Below are 14,569 nucleotides of genomic sequence, written 5' to 3' on the forward strand. Positions count from 1 at the left end.
TTGTCCTTTTTCCGACACTCTTGCCGCGTCTACACAGTTCTTTGTTCGATCGTTCCTCGTTCGTGTTTTATACGGTTTTACAATACACGGTGTTCGGCGATCGTAATAAATAATATTACTATTAAATAACATTCTTTTTTCTCGGTTTATTATATTTCTGCCATTATTTAATAAACAAACGTTTGACGACTACACGAGTCGCGTTCCGAATTCCAATCCCCCTCCACTCCATCCCACGTTCACCGTTCAAGTCACGACAAAAGCCGAGTGGCGCAGCACACCCGGCTGTCTACTACCAACCTACTCACTCACCGGCGGCAGAAGTTTTACAATCTTCTAGGTAATATTATTATAAACATAATACACTGTGAGTCGTCTATTTTAACTTAAAATCCATTTCGGTTTATATTATGAATAATTATATGTTATTAGGTATTTGTAGCCTTTTCTTGATTTACATAGGGTAATATCGTAATTATTATATTGTTTTGCGACGCGTGCAGCGCGATTTTATTTTGTGTAGTACAAGAGCGATGAGAATAAACTGATTGAAGAGTACAATAATAATTTAACTCGTATCATTTTTTCGAAATATAATTTAAAGATTTAATAAAATATCAAATATAATATAATAATTTAGATTTAGAAAAAAAAGTATAATAATTATTGTGTTTGTGTACATATGGAGCGTCTGCTTGTATGTGTGATTATCGATTACCCGCTGACCATCGGTGGTTATAATTACCAAACGCATAGAAAAATACTTTTTTAGCTTAACTGTATTTTACCAATAGCGCGGAGCTCTTCAACAAAAAAAAAACATGATATTCGGTGCAAAACACCCCTCCACCACTCCTCGACCAAACGACTACCTTTTCGTACCGCGACCACTTCTCCGACATACCAAGACCACCGCCCCACAGTCCCGCGACCACCGCTCTACCATACCACGACTACCGCTCCTCCGTACCGCGAACACCGCTCTGCCACACCAGACCTGGCCAACGGGAACCCACCTATGAAGCCACCAGCGTGCACACTCAATTTTTAAGGGGTTTGAGAATATAAGCAATGTTGAAGGTCATCGCTACGACCATTAATTTTAGTTTAAAAGACCGAAAGTCAATTCATATGCGCCATCTAGTAACGAAACGCATTTTCATTTATGGTGATTGTCAAATGAGTCGATGAGTGTCGAATCAGATAAATGCTCACGAATTCTCTTATCATTGCGTAATTAAAAGTTACATTTCCGATATAATTGTTATATCCATATCTATCGCAAGTCATATTGAAATTGTACACATAATTATGCCGTGTGTATGTGTGTGTGTGTGTGTGTGTGTGTGTGTGTGTGTGTGTGTGTGTGTGTGTGTGTAGGTTTGTATATCATTATCGATGACCCGCTGACTTACAGTGGTTATAATTCCCAAACGTAGAGCCTTGATAAATGCCTTATCCTAACGCATATTAGCAGTGACGTAATTTGTTTATGTTTGTGGGGGGGATTGGAACATTTACCCTCCCTCCACCTCCCATCAAAAATTTGATTTAAGTATATCATAAAAACCTCTCAGTCCACCGTGATCTGTTATATGTATAATACTTTATGTAATTAGGTACATGTATGTAAATGCATGCATACATTAAAATAAATAATTACTATTTAATAAAGTTTTAAAATGCACTTTTTCGATTAGATTCATGGATTTAATCTGCGTAAACGTAAAATAGGTATTCAAAATTCCAAACTTCAAAAGCTATAACCTTGGAACTAGGTTCATCTGACATATTCTGATTAAACCACTGTGCTTGACTCGTTGGAATAAATATATCGAGTGATTTGGGTTTTTATTTGTTGTTTCTATAAAATATACTATATCAGTACCTATAAATAATAATATTTATATAATTAAATAAGTAAGTAAATAAATATGTTTCGCAAATTTAAAAAAAAAAGTCATGGGGGGATACGACACCCAAATCTCTCCGTAATTACGCCACTTCATATTAACAATAGCGCGGATTTCTTCTACAACAAAAAAAAAATACATGATATTCGGCGCGAAACTCCCATCTACCTAACACAACCGAAAGACCATCCGTTCGTACCACATCCACTGCTCCACCTAACCAAAACCACCGCTCCTCGGTACCGCGAACTCTGCCCTACCACACCAGCCAACAGATTTTTAATGGGTTAGATAATATGAACAATGTTGAAAGTCATCGGCACGACCTTTAATTTTAGTTTAAAAGACCGAAAGTCACTTCAAATGCACCATCTGGAAACGAAACGTATTTTCAATTATGGTGTTTGTCAAACGAGTCAATGAGTGTTCAAAGTTAAATGCTTACAAATAATTACTTTATCATTGTTCAAATAATAATAATTGTTATATCCATATCTATCGCATGCCATATTTTAACAATATTGGTTATGCACATAATTTGGATAAGAACGTCATGTATGTGTGTGTGTGTGTGTGTGTGTGTGTGTGTGTGTGTGTGTGTGTCTGTGCCTGTGTGTCTGTGTCTGTGTGTGTTTGTGTGATAAACCGATGACCCACAGACTTCCGGCGGCGCGGTGGTGGATTATAATTCCTAAATGTATAGACAATATTGTTTCAGTAAAATTGTATTTAATAACCGACAGCACTCCACTATGATAAAAAAACATAATATTCGGCGCGCAATACGGCGTCACCCCTCCACCACACACCGAAACCAAACGGCAGCCCGTTCGTACCTCGACCACCACTCCTCCGTACCACGACCACTGCTACGGAATACCACACTTGGTCAACGAGAACCGACATGTATGAAATCGAAATTTTAGTTTTATTAGGAACCGGAACTGTAAAAATCATCAATGTTCCAGTCCCTGGTTTAAATTTCAACTAAAATGCGCCATCTGGTATTTTTAAATATGGTGTTTGTTATATTATTAGTATTTAGTGATGTCAACTCTTCTCGAATAAATTCATAGGTAATATCGTAATTATTGTTATTCCACATACCCCGCACATGGGTAGGTATATCGTACCTATAATTTAATTTTGTTTTGCAGCGCGTACCTACTGCGTGACTGTATTTTCTATAGTGCGCGAGCGATGAGAAAAATAATAATATTGTCATATCCATGACATCTAATATCCGTCGAAAGTAGTTTCATAATAAAATTCAGATATGAACGTCATGTGCGTGTGTGTGTGGGTGTTTGTTTGATCCACAACGATGACTTCCGGTGAACCTTTTAGGTTAGGCTTATATAACGCATTATCTGTGTTCTCTCGTTGGGTTTTCACGATAATTTAATTTTTAAGTGAGTTATGGGTATTTTCAAATATTATTATTTTACATACTCATAAGTCACTTAAAAATTTTAATATGGTGAAAAACCAATAACCGAACGCGGATATTGTTCTCACCTAAATGTTTGATAATAGGTAAATTCACTCTAATATCAAAACTGTCGTCGTATGTACCAATGTGAACTGGCTATACATACGACGACAGTTGTACACATACTAAAGTATAATCAACTATATCATTTTTCGTTGGGTATGATATTATGTTCAAATGTAACCACCAATGTTATAATATGTTTAGGTACGCATTATCTATGCCCGATAAAGTTTTATTGTCTTACCCAGTTAGTACCACAATATTAGTTTAGCGATCACATTATCATTACTCGTTGGACATTATTTTATAGTCAACATTTCCCATATCATGCGGTTATTAACGTTATTCTCTAGAAAATAACGATAATTCCCACATTTGTTGCTAAATACCGCTAATAAGTAATAACCGGCGAATAACGTTATTTTCCGATATAATATAATTTACCGTAATATATATATATATTATAAAAGCTCTGAATACCTGTTTAAAAACGACAGCCAACATATAAAACACCAAAAATTAGTCTGCACTGCCATGACTACACTGTTCACTGTTCGCTTTACTATAGTGTTCATCAACATAATATTATAATATGTTTGTTTTATCTAAACACTCCCTTCCAGGATTTAAAACTGAAGTATTAAAAACACAATAATAAAACAACGCACAAATGCTGTTTTCAACTAGATAATCTGTACATTTATATAATATATTTTATTCATTAGAATGCACTTATTACAATATATATTTTGTTTTTTCAGTCGATTGTCCATAGTCTGCTCATAATACATCTGGATCAATACATATTGTCTTTGCCTATTTACGAGATCACTTGTGTTTATTATTTTAAACCATGAGTCTAAGTAAACCTCTTGTACATTCTGTAAGTAATATATTAATAATTTAACTATATTATAATAGTTATATGTGGTGTCTGTGGGACATATTTTGTACTATGTTATCATGTTATGGAGTAAAATTCTATTTTGCAATTTGATATTTATGAGGGCTCTTATTACTAAATTGATAAGTCATTATTATAAGGCGTTTTAATGAGAAATAGATTCACCTTATATATTTTTATCCTTCTAAACAATTTTTTGATATATTATAATTATTAAGATTTTCAGACCCTGGTATGACATTCTTTATTACTAATTAGGGATCCTCATAAATCATACAGAAAAACAGGATATCGGGGTACCACAAATCTTGTGGTATATTTGTTATTTCAAATATTTACAGTATGTTTACAATTAAGAAGACACCCTCATTTATTATCTTAATACTACAAGTGCGTAACAGAAGATTAATAAAGCTAAATGTGAGCTTCTTCCTACTGAATATGTAAACTTATACCATTTAACTTACTTTGAAGACAATAAGTGCGTGTGGGGTCTTATTAAGTGAGACAGTTGTCTAAAAATTCCACTTCTGCAAAGCATTGTCATAAAGTTTTTATTTTAAAATTGTTATTAAACCCGTAAAACTAATTTTATTATTTTTAAACATTAATATAAATATATTAATAAATTAATAACTATAATACTTACAGGAATTATTTTGTTCAAAACATACAGACTGTGAAGCACCAATATCAGTTATTACGGAGATCTTATCAGGAAATGGCAAGGAAAAGTAAATAATTTATAGTTATTAATATTATTGTGTATAAAGGTCCCAGTAGAACTGCAGTGGATGTGGGCCTTTAGGATCTTGGTTTCTTTTATTTTCAATCTAAATACTTTTATAAATAAATAGTATAATGCATAAATATTTATATTAGGGCTTATTTATTTAAGTTATGTACGAAATATAAATTCTTGATTTACCTACTGATAAACTAATGTTATACTTATGCACTAGATTATTGAGAGGAATTGACATGATAGTAGGAAAATGATCGGTTATATCAATTTGGAGAACCCTTGCTTCATTATTATCTATGTTACTATTAATACATTTTAGAAACATAATATGATCTAAGTATACAAGAGTGTATTTTATTATTGGAAAGTTTAGTGCACACATTAACCAGTGAGCGGAAGTCTTTAGGCGCTAATATACCTAAGTATTCGTTATCTATATTGTAATTACTAGGGCAGAAGACTTGTAGCTCTAAAAAATCACCAAATTTGCACTTAAATGTACAAAATATGCATTAAGAATATGCACTTAAATATACAATATGCATTTTAAAATGAATTTTTTTGAACAAAGAAGAACTTTTCTGTAGGTACCTATTATTTTAATGAATACATTTTATTTACAACCTAACTTACAAGTTACAATTAACTATTTGAATTCTTTGGGTTTATTTTATGGGTTTCCTCATCTGGATACTTCTTCAAAACTTTCAACTTTTAAGTTCTTCAACTAATAAAAAAGGATTGACTAAATATTTTTGTTTCAAATATTTAAGATTAACACACATTTTTACCTTGAAAGTTAAATTGAACAATAAGATGTTTTTTAAAATTTTAAAATTGAATACTTTTTCTTTTGTCAGCTAACAGCATTTTGAACATTGAAAAAGAATGTTCATCATCTACAGAATTTATAGGACCATATTTAAAATATGTTAAATCACCAAGGCTCAAGATTTCAGGTACTCTGACTATAGAAGTTTCTTCTCCAGATAAATTTTTTGAAATTTGAGCCAATATTTGTTAACGTTTATTTTTCTTTAAAACATTCATATCTTTTCTTGAATCATTTTTTCCACTGTATTGGGTACTTGATTACATTTAAAAAAAATTGTCTTCAATTATTTTTATGGTGGTTTATATTTATTGGTATTCACAATAATAACACGCAGCTTTTACCCACGACCCCCACCTTGTAATTATAGGTTCCGGAGCAAGTGAAAGATCAGGTACTGATAAAAATTTAAAATAATTTTTAATTCAACGTTATTTTGGTTGTAAAAATAAATAAATAAAAACGTCAACTAAAAAATATTGATAAAATGATAAATTGTTCAAAATATCTAAAAGTATAAAATGAAGAAATATGTACTAAAAACCAAAAAATGCATTTATATGCACAATACATTTTTAAAACTAGCTTTGTGGAAGCATGAAATGTATTTATTTCACACTCTGCTGTTTTTGTGACTGTGCAAAAAAAAATATGCAAATGCTACAAGTCCTCTGCCCTAGTAATTATTACCAATGATATTTATGTTCATATCACCTATTCATAGTGGACAATCATTAAACAAATTATCAGATAAAAAAATATTATTTAATTGAACCAAAAATTAATTGTTATTTAATGAAGGTGATCTGTATGTATATAGTAAACTAAAAGGAATTTTACTAGAGCTACTTGTTAAAGATATTTTTTAAAAATTATCTGCTACAAAAGCATATTCATATGAGTCTACAATAAAATTATTTCTAATAAACAGGTACTATTATGCTAACATTTTGATGTTTTTTAATTTTAGTGAAATGCATTTGAAACCAAGGTATACTATAGGGACAATTTTTTATATCATGCCATATTTCAGTTAGTATAATCAAATCATGGCTATAATATACCTATTGGCTTTTACCTACTACTTTTAGTCATTATGGACTGATTTTCTAATAAATATTTAAAAAGTAAAGTTATTTGTAACATCCTACTTTTCTAATGAAAACGTAATGTAAAGTGATAAAAATTATGTTGGGTAACGCGAATGTAATTTAAATAAAAATATTTAATGTAACGAGTAACTTAATTTTATTACTTTTCAAAAGTAACTTACCCAACTCTGAATTTAATATTGTAACACAAATATCATACATCTGTTTACTTTTTACCAATTTATTTTAAAATTAATTTTTTTTTTTTTTTTAAAAAGATTTAGATTCATCTCCGAGAAATTTAACGAATTAAGGATTACAAAAGTGAAGGATTTGGCTAGATCAATCGTTAGAAAAGCCGATAGAGATACTCTAGCACCGCTTTATAGAGCTATAGAGGTATAAACTAATAATACTCAAAACTTTTTTGATTAAATTTATATAATAATATATATATATTTTTTTAGATATATAGTAAACGAAAATGCCAAGGTAAGCTATTTTTATTCTCAGTATTATCTATTGTTATGTATATGTTATATTTACATGTAAACTATGACTAAACAACATTTTTTTTTTGTAAACTACTCCCAGATACTAATCTGAAACAGTATCTGGGTTTAAAAAAATATAATGTTAACGGCACCCCGTTTGTTATTATCATATTTTGATATGAAATATACTACTTTAAATGTATGACGATTAATTTAATTTAATTTTCTGTACAAACTCAATTCAATACTCATTTTATATAACTTTATATTACAATATTTATATAACATACTTAAGAGCTTCCTAGTATTATGAAATATGGTTATATTGGTATCATCTCTTTTTTTAAAAAATATATCTTAATAAAATAAATAAATAGTATGTATATCTTGTATAAATAACTATACATTTGTTGTAATTTAAAATGTTGTAATATATTCTATCAGTATTGTATTACGACTGGAAGTACGGAAAGGTGGGCTGCCCAGGTCGGCGGACAGACCAAGTCCGTCAACCACCCACCTAAATCGGGGACACATGCCGGCCATGAAGTCGGTTTCGTGCGGGAAAGTTTTGCTAGAAACGACAACTAGCAAAGTCGGAAGTGGATAAATATATATTCTTTACTTATCTAACAATGATTCTTATGTTATTTGCAACATCCCTTTCAATATTTAAAATATACTAGTAGATAGTAAACCTTTGCTTTAAATATACATGACCTCTTATTGTAGATGATACTTCATTTGAATCTAATTGTCATTATACCTATTTATTAACTGAAATACCTAAATATTTATTAATGTTCAATGATCTAAATCTTATATATAATATAAATAATATATTTATTTTTAGATAATCTTATAAAACCTACTAAATCATTACAACACATTGTTAGTTTTAAAATAATTTTCAAATTTTAAGGAAAATAAGGAGATATTTTTGGTATTATTTCACTTAATTTTATCATTGTTGGTCCACAATAAAATAATACATTTTTTTGTTAAACTATTCATTTACCTTTCATTCTTTTAATCTTTTGTGCACTATATGCAATTAAATATACTAAAATTCATTTTGAAGTTTTTAGTTGTGTTCTTACTCTAAGTTTATCGTTTTATACTAATTTATAGTTTTTCTGTAAAACTATACATTAAATATTCATTAAGCCGCACATACACACATACCTACACAAAATAAACAAAACCATTGTCCATTAATAACATATTTTTGAAACACAACTTCAGTCTTCAGCAATTCAAAACATTATTTATTTTTATATAAAATATAAACCACTATATTACATTTAAAAAGTTAACACTTGTCTATAATATAATATAATAGAAATTACAACCAATATAAAAAATACAAATAACAAACATTTGATATTAGTCAATAAGAATATAATATATTATTTTAAAACTAAGTTTCTTGTTTTTTGCTGTACTTTTCTAACAATGATTCTGTTTTTATGTTATTTGCAACATCCCTTTTAATATTCAAAGTATACTAGACAATAAACCTTTACTTTAACATACTTGTCCTCAACAAATTTGTTTTACACAAGAAATAACACATTCAAATATTGCAGACTTATTTTGTTACTGAAATTTGAAATAACTTGTTCAATTAAGAAAAAGCCTATTTTTTAATTAGAAAAGTCAAATGAAAACGAAATTTCATTAAACACAATGAATCTGCCCCTTCCTCAAATTATTTTAAGTTTTTTCTAACAGTGGCCAAGAGTTTAAAAAAAGCATCGGGGTTTTTCTGTTCTATCGCATTTTGTCATAGAATGATATTCCATATGAATCTAATCGTTATTATACCAATTGATTTACTGAAATAACTTAATATTAATTAATTTTAAATGTTCTAAATTGTTTATAATATGATATATTTATATTTTTTTTAGATTATCTTATAAAATCAGCAAACTCCAAATTTCAAAATGAAAATTTCATGGATACGCAAAACAGTAAAGAATTACTTACATATAAACAGACAAGAATAAATATTATACTACATATTGCCAAATCATATTTAAACTGCAAAAATTATGAAAAATGTATTGATTGGTTAGAAAAAGCAAAAAAAATTAATCCTAATTGTTCTGAAGTTTTAAGTAACTTAGGATTGGTCTATATGAAAACATCAGAATATGAATTAGCAAAAGAAAATTTTTTTGAAGTATGTTCAATAAAACCTTATAGTGTGGAAGCATGGAGAGATTATGGCAACTTTTTATTTGAGACAAATGACTTAGACACAGCTGATTTGTGTTATGTACGTGTCTTAAGTATAGACCCCAAATTATATGAAGTACGTAATGAGTACGGAAAACTATTAATAAAATTGAACAAAATAAAAGAAGCTAAAAAGGAATTTAAGATTGCCCACAACATTGCAGAAAAATGTCCAGTTACTTTAAAAAATTTAGCAGATGTTTATTATAAGTGCGGTAAATTTAGAAAATCTATTTTGAGATATAAACAAGTCTTAGAAATAGACCCCAAGGAGTCAAATGTTTATTATTTTTTGGGAATGTCCTATTTAAAAGTAGAAGAGTACCAAAACGCATTGAATGCATTTATACAAGCAAAAGCGCAAGAACCTGAAAATGTGCATATATTAAAGAAATTAGCGCTTACATATTATCGTCTAGATAATATGAAATTGTGTACTGAAACATATAAGGAATGCTTAATACTTATACCTGAAGATTATAAGGTGAATTTAGATCTGGCTCTATTATATTTATTCAACACTAAAGATTACCAAGAAGCAATAATATATCTTAAGAAATGTATCCAGTTACATCCAGATGACATAGACCTGTACAGAAAGCTTCTTCTGGCATACATCAATTCTAATGATGATTTAAATGCATCTGATGCTTGTATGTCAATAGCGGATTTGTTTTTGGAAAAGGATGAACTAAATAATGCAAGAAACGCGTTCTGTCTCGCGGCATTAATGGGGAATGCATTTGGTCATTGGAAATTAGCCCTAACCTCATTATATGATCCGAGACATTTGGATTTGGCTCTTCAAAAGTAATATTAATATTAATCAACACAATTAAAAGTTTAAAATATGCTCTAAAAAGTCCCTCTAAATATTCTCCTAATAATCCTTAAATTGGTAAAATTTTCAGACAATACCTTTTTATTTTACTTCAATAAATTTAAAAATGTATATACAAGTTACAATGCGAAACATATGTATAATACATGTTTACTGAAAACTTAATACATTTAATATATTTACATTTACCATTTAATAATATGTTTAACCTTAAAATATGTATAATACAACTTTTCTTTGGTAAATTATTTAAAATAAGTCACATTATTTTAAAACAATTTCCAATTTAATAACAAACAAGTTATTGACCAACTCCTATAATTTTTGATTTTTAATTTAAAAACATTTTTTTCTTGCAGTTGAATACTTAGTAATTTATAACTAAAAAATATTTTTTTATGAACAAGAATACAAACTATTCTTAAATATGAAATACAGGCTGAATTCTTTAATCTCCAAAATATGGTTAAATGTACAAAATATATTTTTTTTTCTATGAATTCTGTAATGGGCAATTCGTCTACATTTTCCACCACCATTGAACTGCATAAAGTCAGTAACTTCATTACACAATAGATTTTAGATATTTATTATTTATCATAACTCAATTGCATGTATTGATTATATTGTTTGTATCTAGCTATAATTTAAAATGTAACATTTTTGATAATTATCAATAGGTAATAAAAAAACCAATTCAATTTTCATATAGAAGTTCAGAATACAATATTAATAATTCATTAATAAATGGTTTATTATTTTGCATATCTGATACTATTAGTATACATTTGCATGCATGCATTTAATTTCAATTATTTTTTAAATGTTGTTTATTAGTATAATTACAACTGTTTTATTTATTTTTTTAGACTTCAGTTTAATATTATGTGTTATTGTCATTTTCTTACCTTATTTGTTATTAATTTATGTTTCCCATGATATATACATATTACTTGGTACTTGATTTAATTAATAGAACATTATCCTTGTAAAATGATTTTATTCAGCATAACTAGTAAGTACATCATAATTTATTTTTCAACAGGTTTAAGAAAGCTGTTCAGTTAAAACCAAACCTAATCAATGGCATGATGTCGCTCTCAAGTGGCATACAAGAGATTAAGGATAAGATGCAGGTGAAATTAATTGTGTAGTTTTGATATTATTGTAGATATTGTATTTATTATTCAGATAGAAACACTTGTACATTTTGTTAAGCTGTCCATAGAAAAGTCAGAATATGAAGTAATTTTAATACTACTACTTTTATTATTAGCACTATTATTATGTTTATTTAATTATTCAATGAGATGTTTGTGCTTGCATTTGATTTGATAATTTCACAAATTCTGGGGTGTATGATGACAAAGCTAATCTCAAGCTATCTTCAGAATGCATATCAGTCAAACGTGATCGGGACTTACTTTTGGTTTGAAGTAAATACGAAAAGGCCGATTCACATAGATATGTGCAGGAATATAGTGACTCAGCACATAGTCTTAAATTGGGAAATTCTTCCTTACTTACCAAGTGCCAAAAGTTATTTTCTGATGATCTAGCGTTTAAGTAGACATTTCATCGCATATTGATCATCTCATCCTCAAGAGATACTTCGGCAATTTGAAACAACTGTGCGGATTTTTTTGCAGTCATCTGGGTATTTAAGTCTTCTTAAAATGGAAAACTGATAAATGAGATCACATTTTCAAGTTTCTTGAAGTCATTAAATCTTACATCAAAATCATCAATAACGGCTTTGATTTCTATCACATACTTTTCTATCCTTTTACATACTATCCATTAGATTATGTGATTCACACGTCATGTACCTGTGGCTATACGATAGTTAATCGATATCAGTGTTTATCAGTGTATTGTTTTTAATAGTTATTTATTGCCTTTTTCTAAATCTAATTTTTATATTCGTGGGATATACAAAGATACACAAATTTACAAAAAAAAAATAATTATTTCATTTGTTTTCTAAAAAAAATTCAAAAATTCAAGAAAATGCAAAAGGGTATTGCGATCGACTCAAATTCATCTCGCGATCGACTGGTTGTCCACCTCTGATATATAGAACAATGTTTTATTAGCGATAGCAAATTTATAATTAAATTTAACTTTTTAGTATAAATCCATAATATAGAAACGTAATTTATATGTTTTAGTGGTGTTCTTCATGGTGGTGTCCGAAACATGGATCTCTTAAAGAAGACTTTATGCCATACTTAAATCCAGAGACACCCGAAGAAGAAAAAAAAGCACTTAGTTTGGCAATTAAACGCCAGAAGCATTGGATTACCAAAACTAAGGTACCTACACAAAATATATTACATTTTTGCTAACCCATTTATTATACCGGCTGTTCACCAAGCATGCTCACTTTATTTTTCAATAGTACAAATCTCAAAAATGTCTTAAATATATTTAAAAATACCAAAAATAAGAAATTGAATAAATTCATTATTAAAGGTAATGAGGATGAGCAATGAGCATGCTTAGAGAATCACACAGCCACCATTGTATAATAAACCAGTAAAATTAATTAGGTAAAAATTCAAAAAAATTGAAACACCTGAAACAAATTTCCATGTAATCATTAGCTTAAAAAATTTTCATCTATATCAGGTCAAATGTTGCGTGTTCGATTGGAAATCAGGGACGGACAGACATTCGGTGCCGCCAGCTTCCTATTCCAAATATTTAAGGGATCTGATGAAGGCTGGTGACGGTAGTGTACAAAGTGGACATAGTCAGGCGCATGTGGCAGCAGCAATCCCCTTTTTACATAATTTAGAAGAAATACTAAAGGAAAATATAGTATAGTCAAGTAGGAGTCCATAATTAAGATTTATTCATAAGATTTTTCATGTTTCATCAGCTGAAGAATATTAATTACCTCATTACCTTATAAATTGTATATCTTTAAATAAAAATAAAATCTTAATATTAATGTTTAGTATTTTAATATACTGGTTATTATACTACAATATATTATTATTTATTACATATTGTTTACATTTACATAGTATGTAACATCTAACCTTCCATAGACATAATAATATAACGATCTTTATATTATTTCTATGATACCTACCTTAATTTTCCTGTAGTATTTTTTTCTGATTTATCAATTAGTTTTTCTTTAGGCTACATTTTGTTAAATTTAGTTCAGGACAGTCATTTATGCATTTGCATTCTACAGATAGGTACACTTTATATTTTATAGAATTGTCATTAAAATTGATTAGAGACTTTTAGAACACAAGTAATGTGCCTATATTTACGGTCTTATCACCCCATTGGCACATACTTTATATAATATTATGCAGAATGGAGGCATTATACAATATAATAATAACATATAGAAAGGACACTCGATCAGCTGAGAATTTAAAAGGTCTTAAAACCAAAATTGTGTTTACCATTCACTATTTCACTAGTTATTATATATTTTCACAATTATTATTGTTTTCTTTTAAAAAAAATGTGTAGGTATTTCAGAGTTGATAAAAATTTAGAAATGTTAGTTTAGTTAACAGTTAAAAGAAACAGCCTTCAAAATACTTAGATTCTCATCCAGAAAAGTAGTAAAATTATCATAAATAAATCAAGGTTACGGTCAAATAAAACAGTTCCCTTAATGATTGGTAGTATTTCAATATTAATGTCATGTATTATCTAAGGCTATTTTTTTAGTTACCAAAAACTGAAACTGGTTTTTTAAATTGAAATCTAAAAAAAACCTATGAGAATATGAGTTTCACTAGTTAATATTCTTACTTCTAAATTTGATAATAGGTCATTGACCACTGTCTTTTATATTAAACATGCCTACCAGAGTTAAATAGATTATTCAGAACATAAAATTTGCTATGTTATGCGTTGATAAGACGGAGACAATATACATGTTGATGTAGCGTCCTCTTAATACATTTCTCGTGAAGTAGAATTTTTCAAGTAATTTTTTTATCAGTTCATATTTAAATATATAATATATACAAATA

General features: G+C 28.8%; 1 protein-coding gene across 2 annotated transcripts; it reads left to right on the forward strand.

Annotated features, from left to right (window-relative positions):
• On the forward strand, positions 1-13,506 carry LOC132936039 (UDP-N-acetylglucosamine--peptide N-acetylglucosaminyltransferase-like). 2 transcript variants are annotated; one of them, XM_061002701.1, is made up of 9 exons: positions 1-340; positions 4,170-4,291; positions 4,964-5,046; positions 7,259-7,379; positions 7,448-7,472; positions 9,388-10,528; positions 11,605-11,695; positions 12,731-12,874; positions 13,191-13,506. In XM_061002701.1, the coding sequence occupies exons 2-9, from the start codon at positions 4,262-4,264 to the stop codon at positions 13,386-13,388; spliced, it is 1,833 nt and encodes a 610-aa protein (XP_060858684.1). In that variant the 5' UTR covers positions 1-340; positions 4,170-4,261; the 3' UTR covers positions 13,389-13,506. The 2 variants fall into 2 exon arrangements, with proteins under 2 accessions (XP_060858684.1, XP_060858685.1); XM_061002702.1 differs by lacking the exon at positions 1-340 and adding an exon at positions 4,003-4,102.
• The last annotated feature ends 1,063 nt before the right edge of the window (positions 13,507-14,569 follow it).

The sequence above is a fragment of the Metopolophium dirhodum genome, chromosome 1 (genome assembly GCF_019925205.1).
Source record: "Metopolophium dirhodum isolate CAU chromosome 1, ASM1992520v1, whole genome shotgun sequence".
Lineage (NCBI taxonomy): Eukaryota > Metazoa > Arthropoda > Insecta > Hemiptera > Aphididae > Metopolophium > Metopolophium dirhodum.

Coding starts and splice junctions, on each gene's coding strand:
- LOC132936039 (XM_061002701.1), top strand. CDS start 4,262: ATGAGTCTAAGTAAACCTCTTGTACATTCT. Junction 5,047..7,258: donor TCAGGAAATGGCAAGGAAAA/GTAAATAATTTA, acceptor TTTTTTAAAAAG/ATTTAGATTCATCTCCGAGA. Junction 7,380..7,447: donor CGCTTTATAGAGCTATAGAG/GTATAAACTAAT, acceptor ATATTTTTTTAG/ATATATAGTAAACGAAAATG.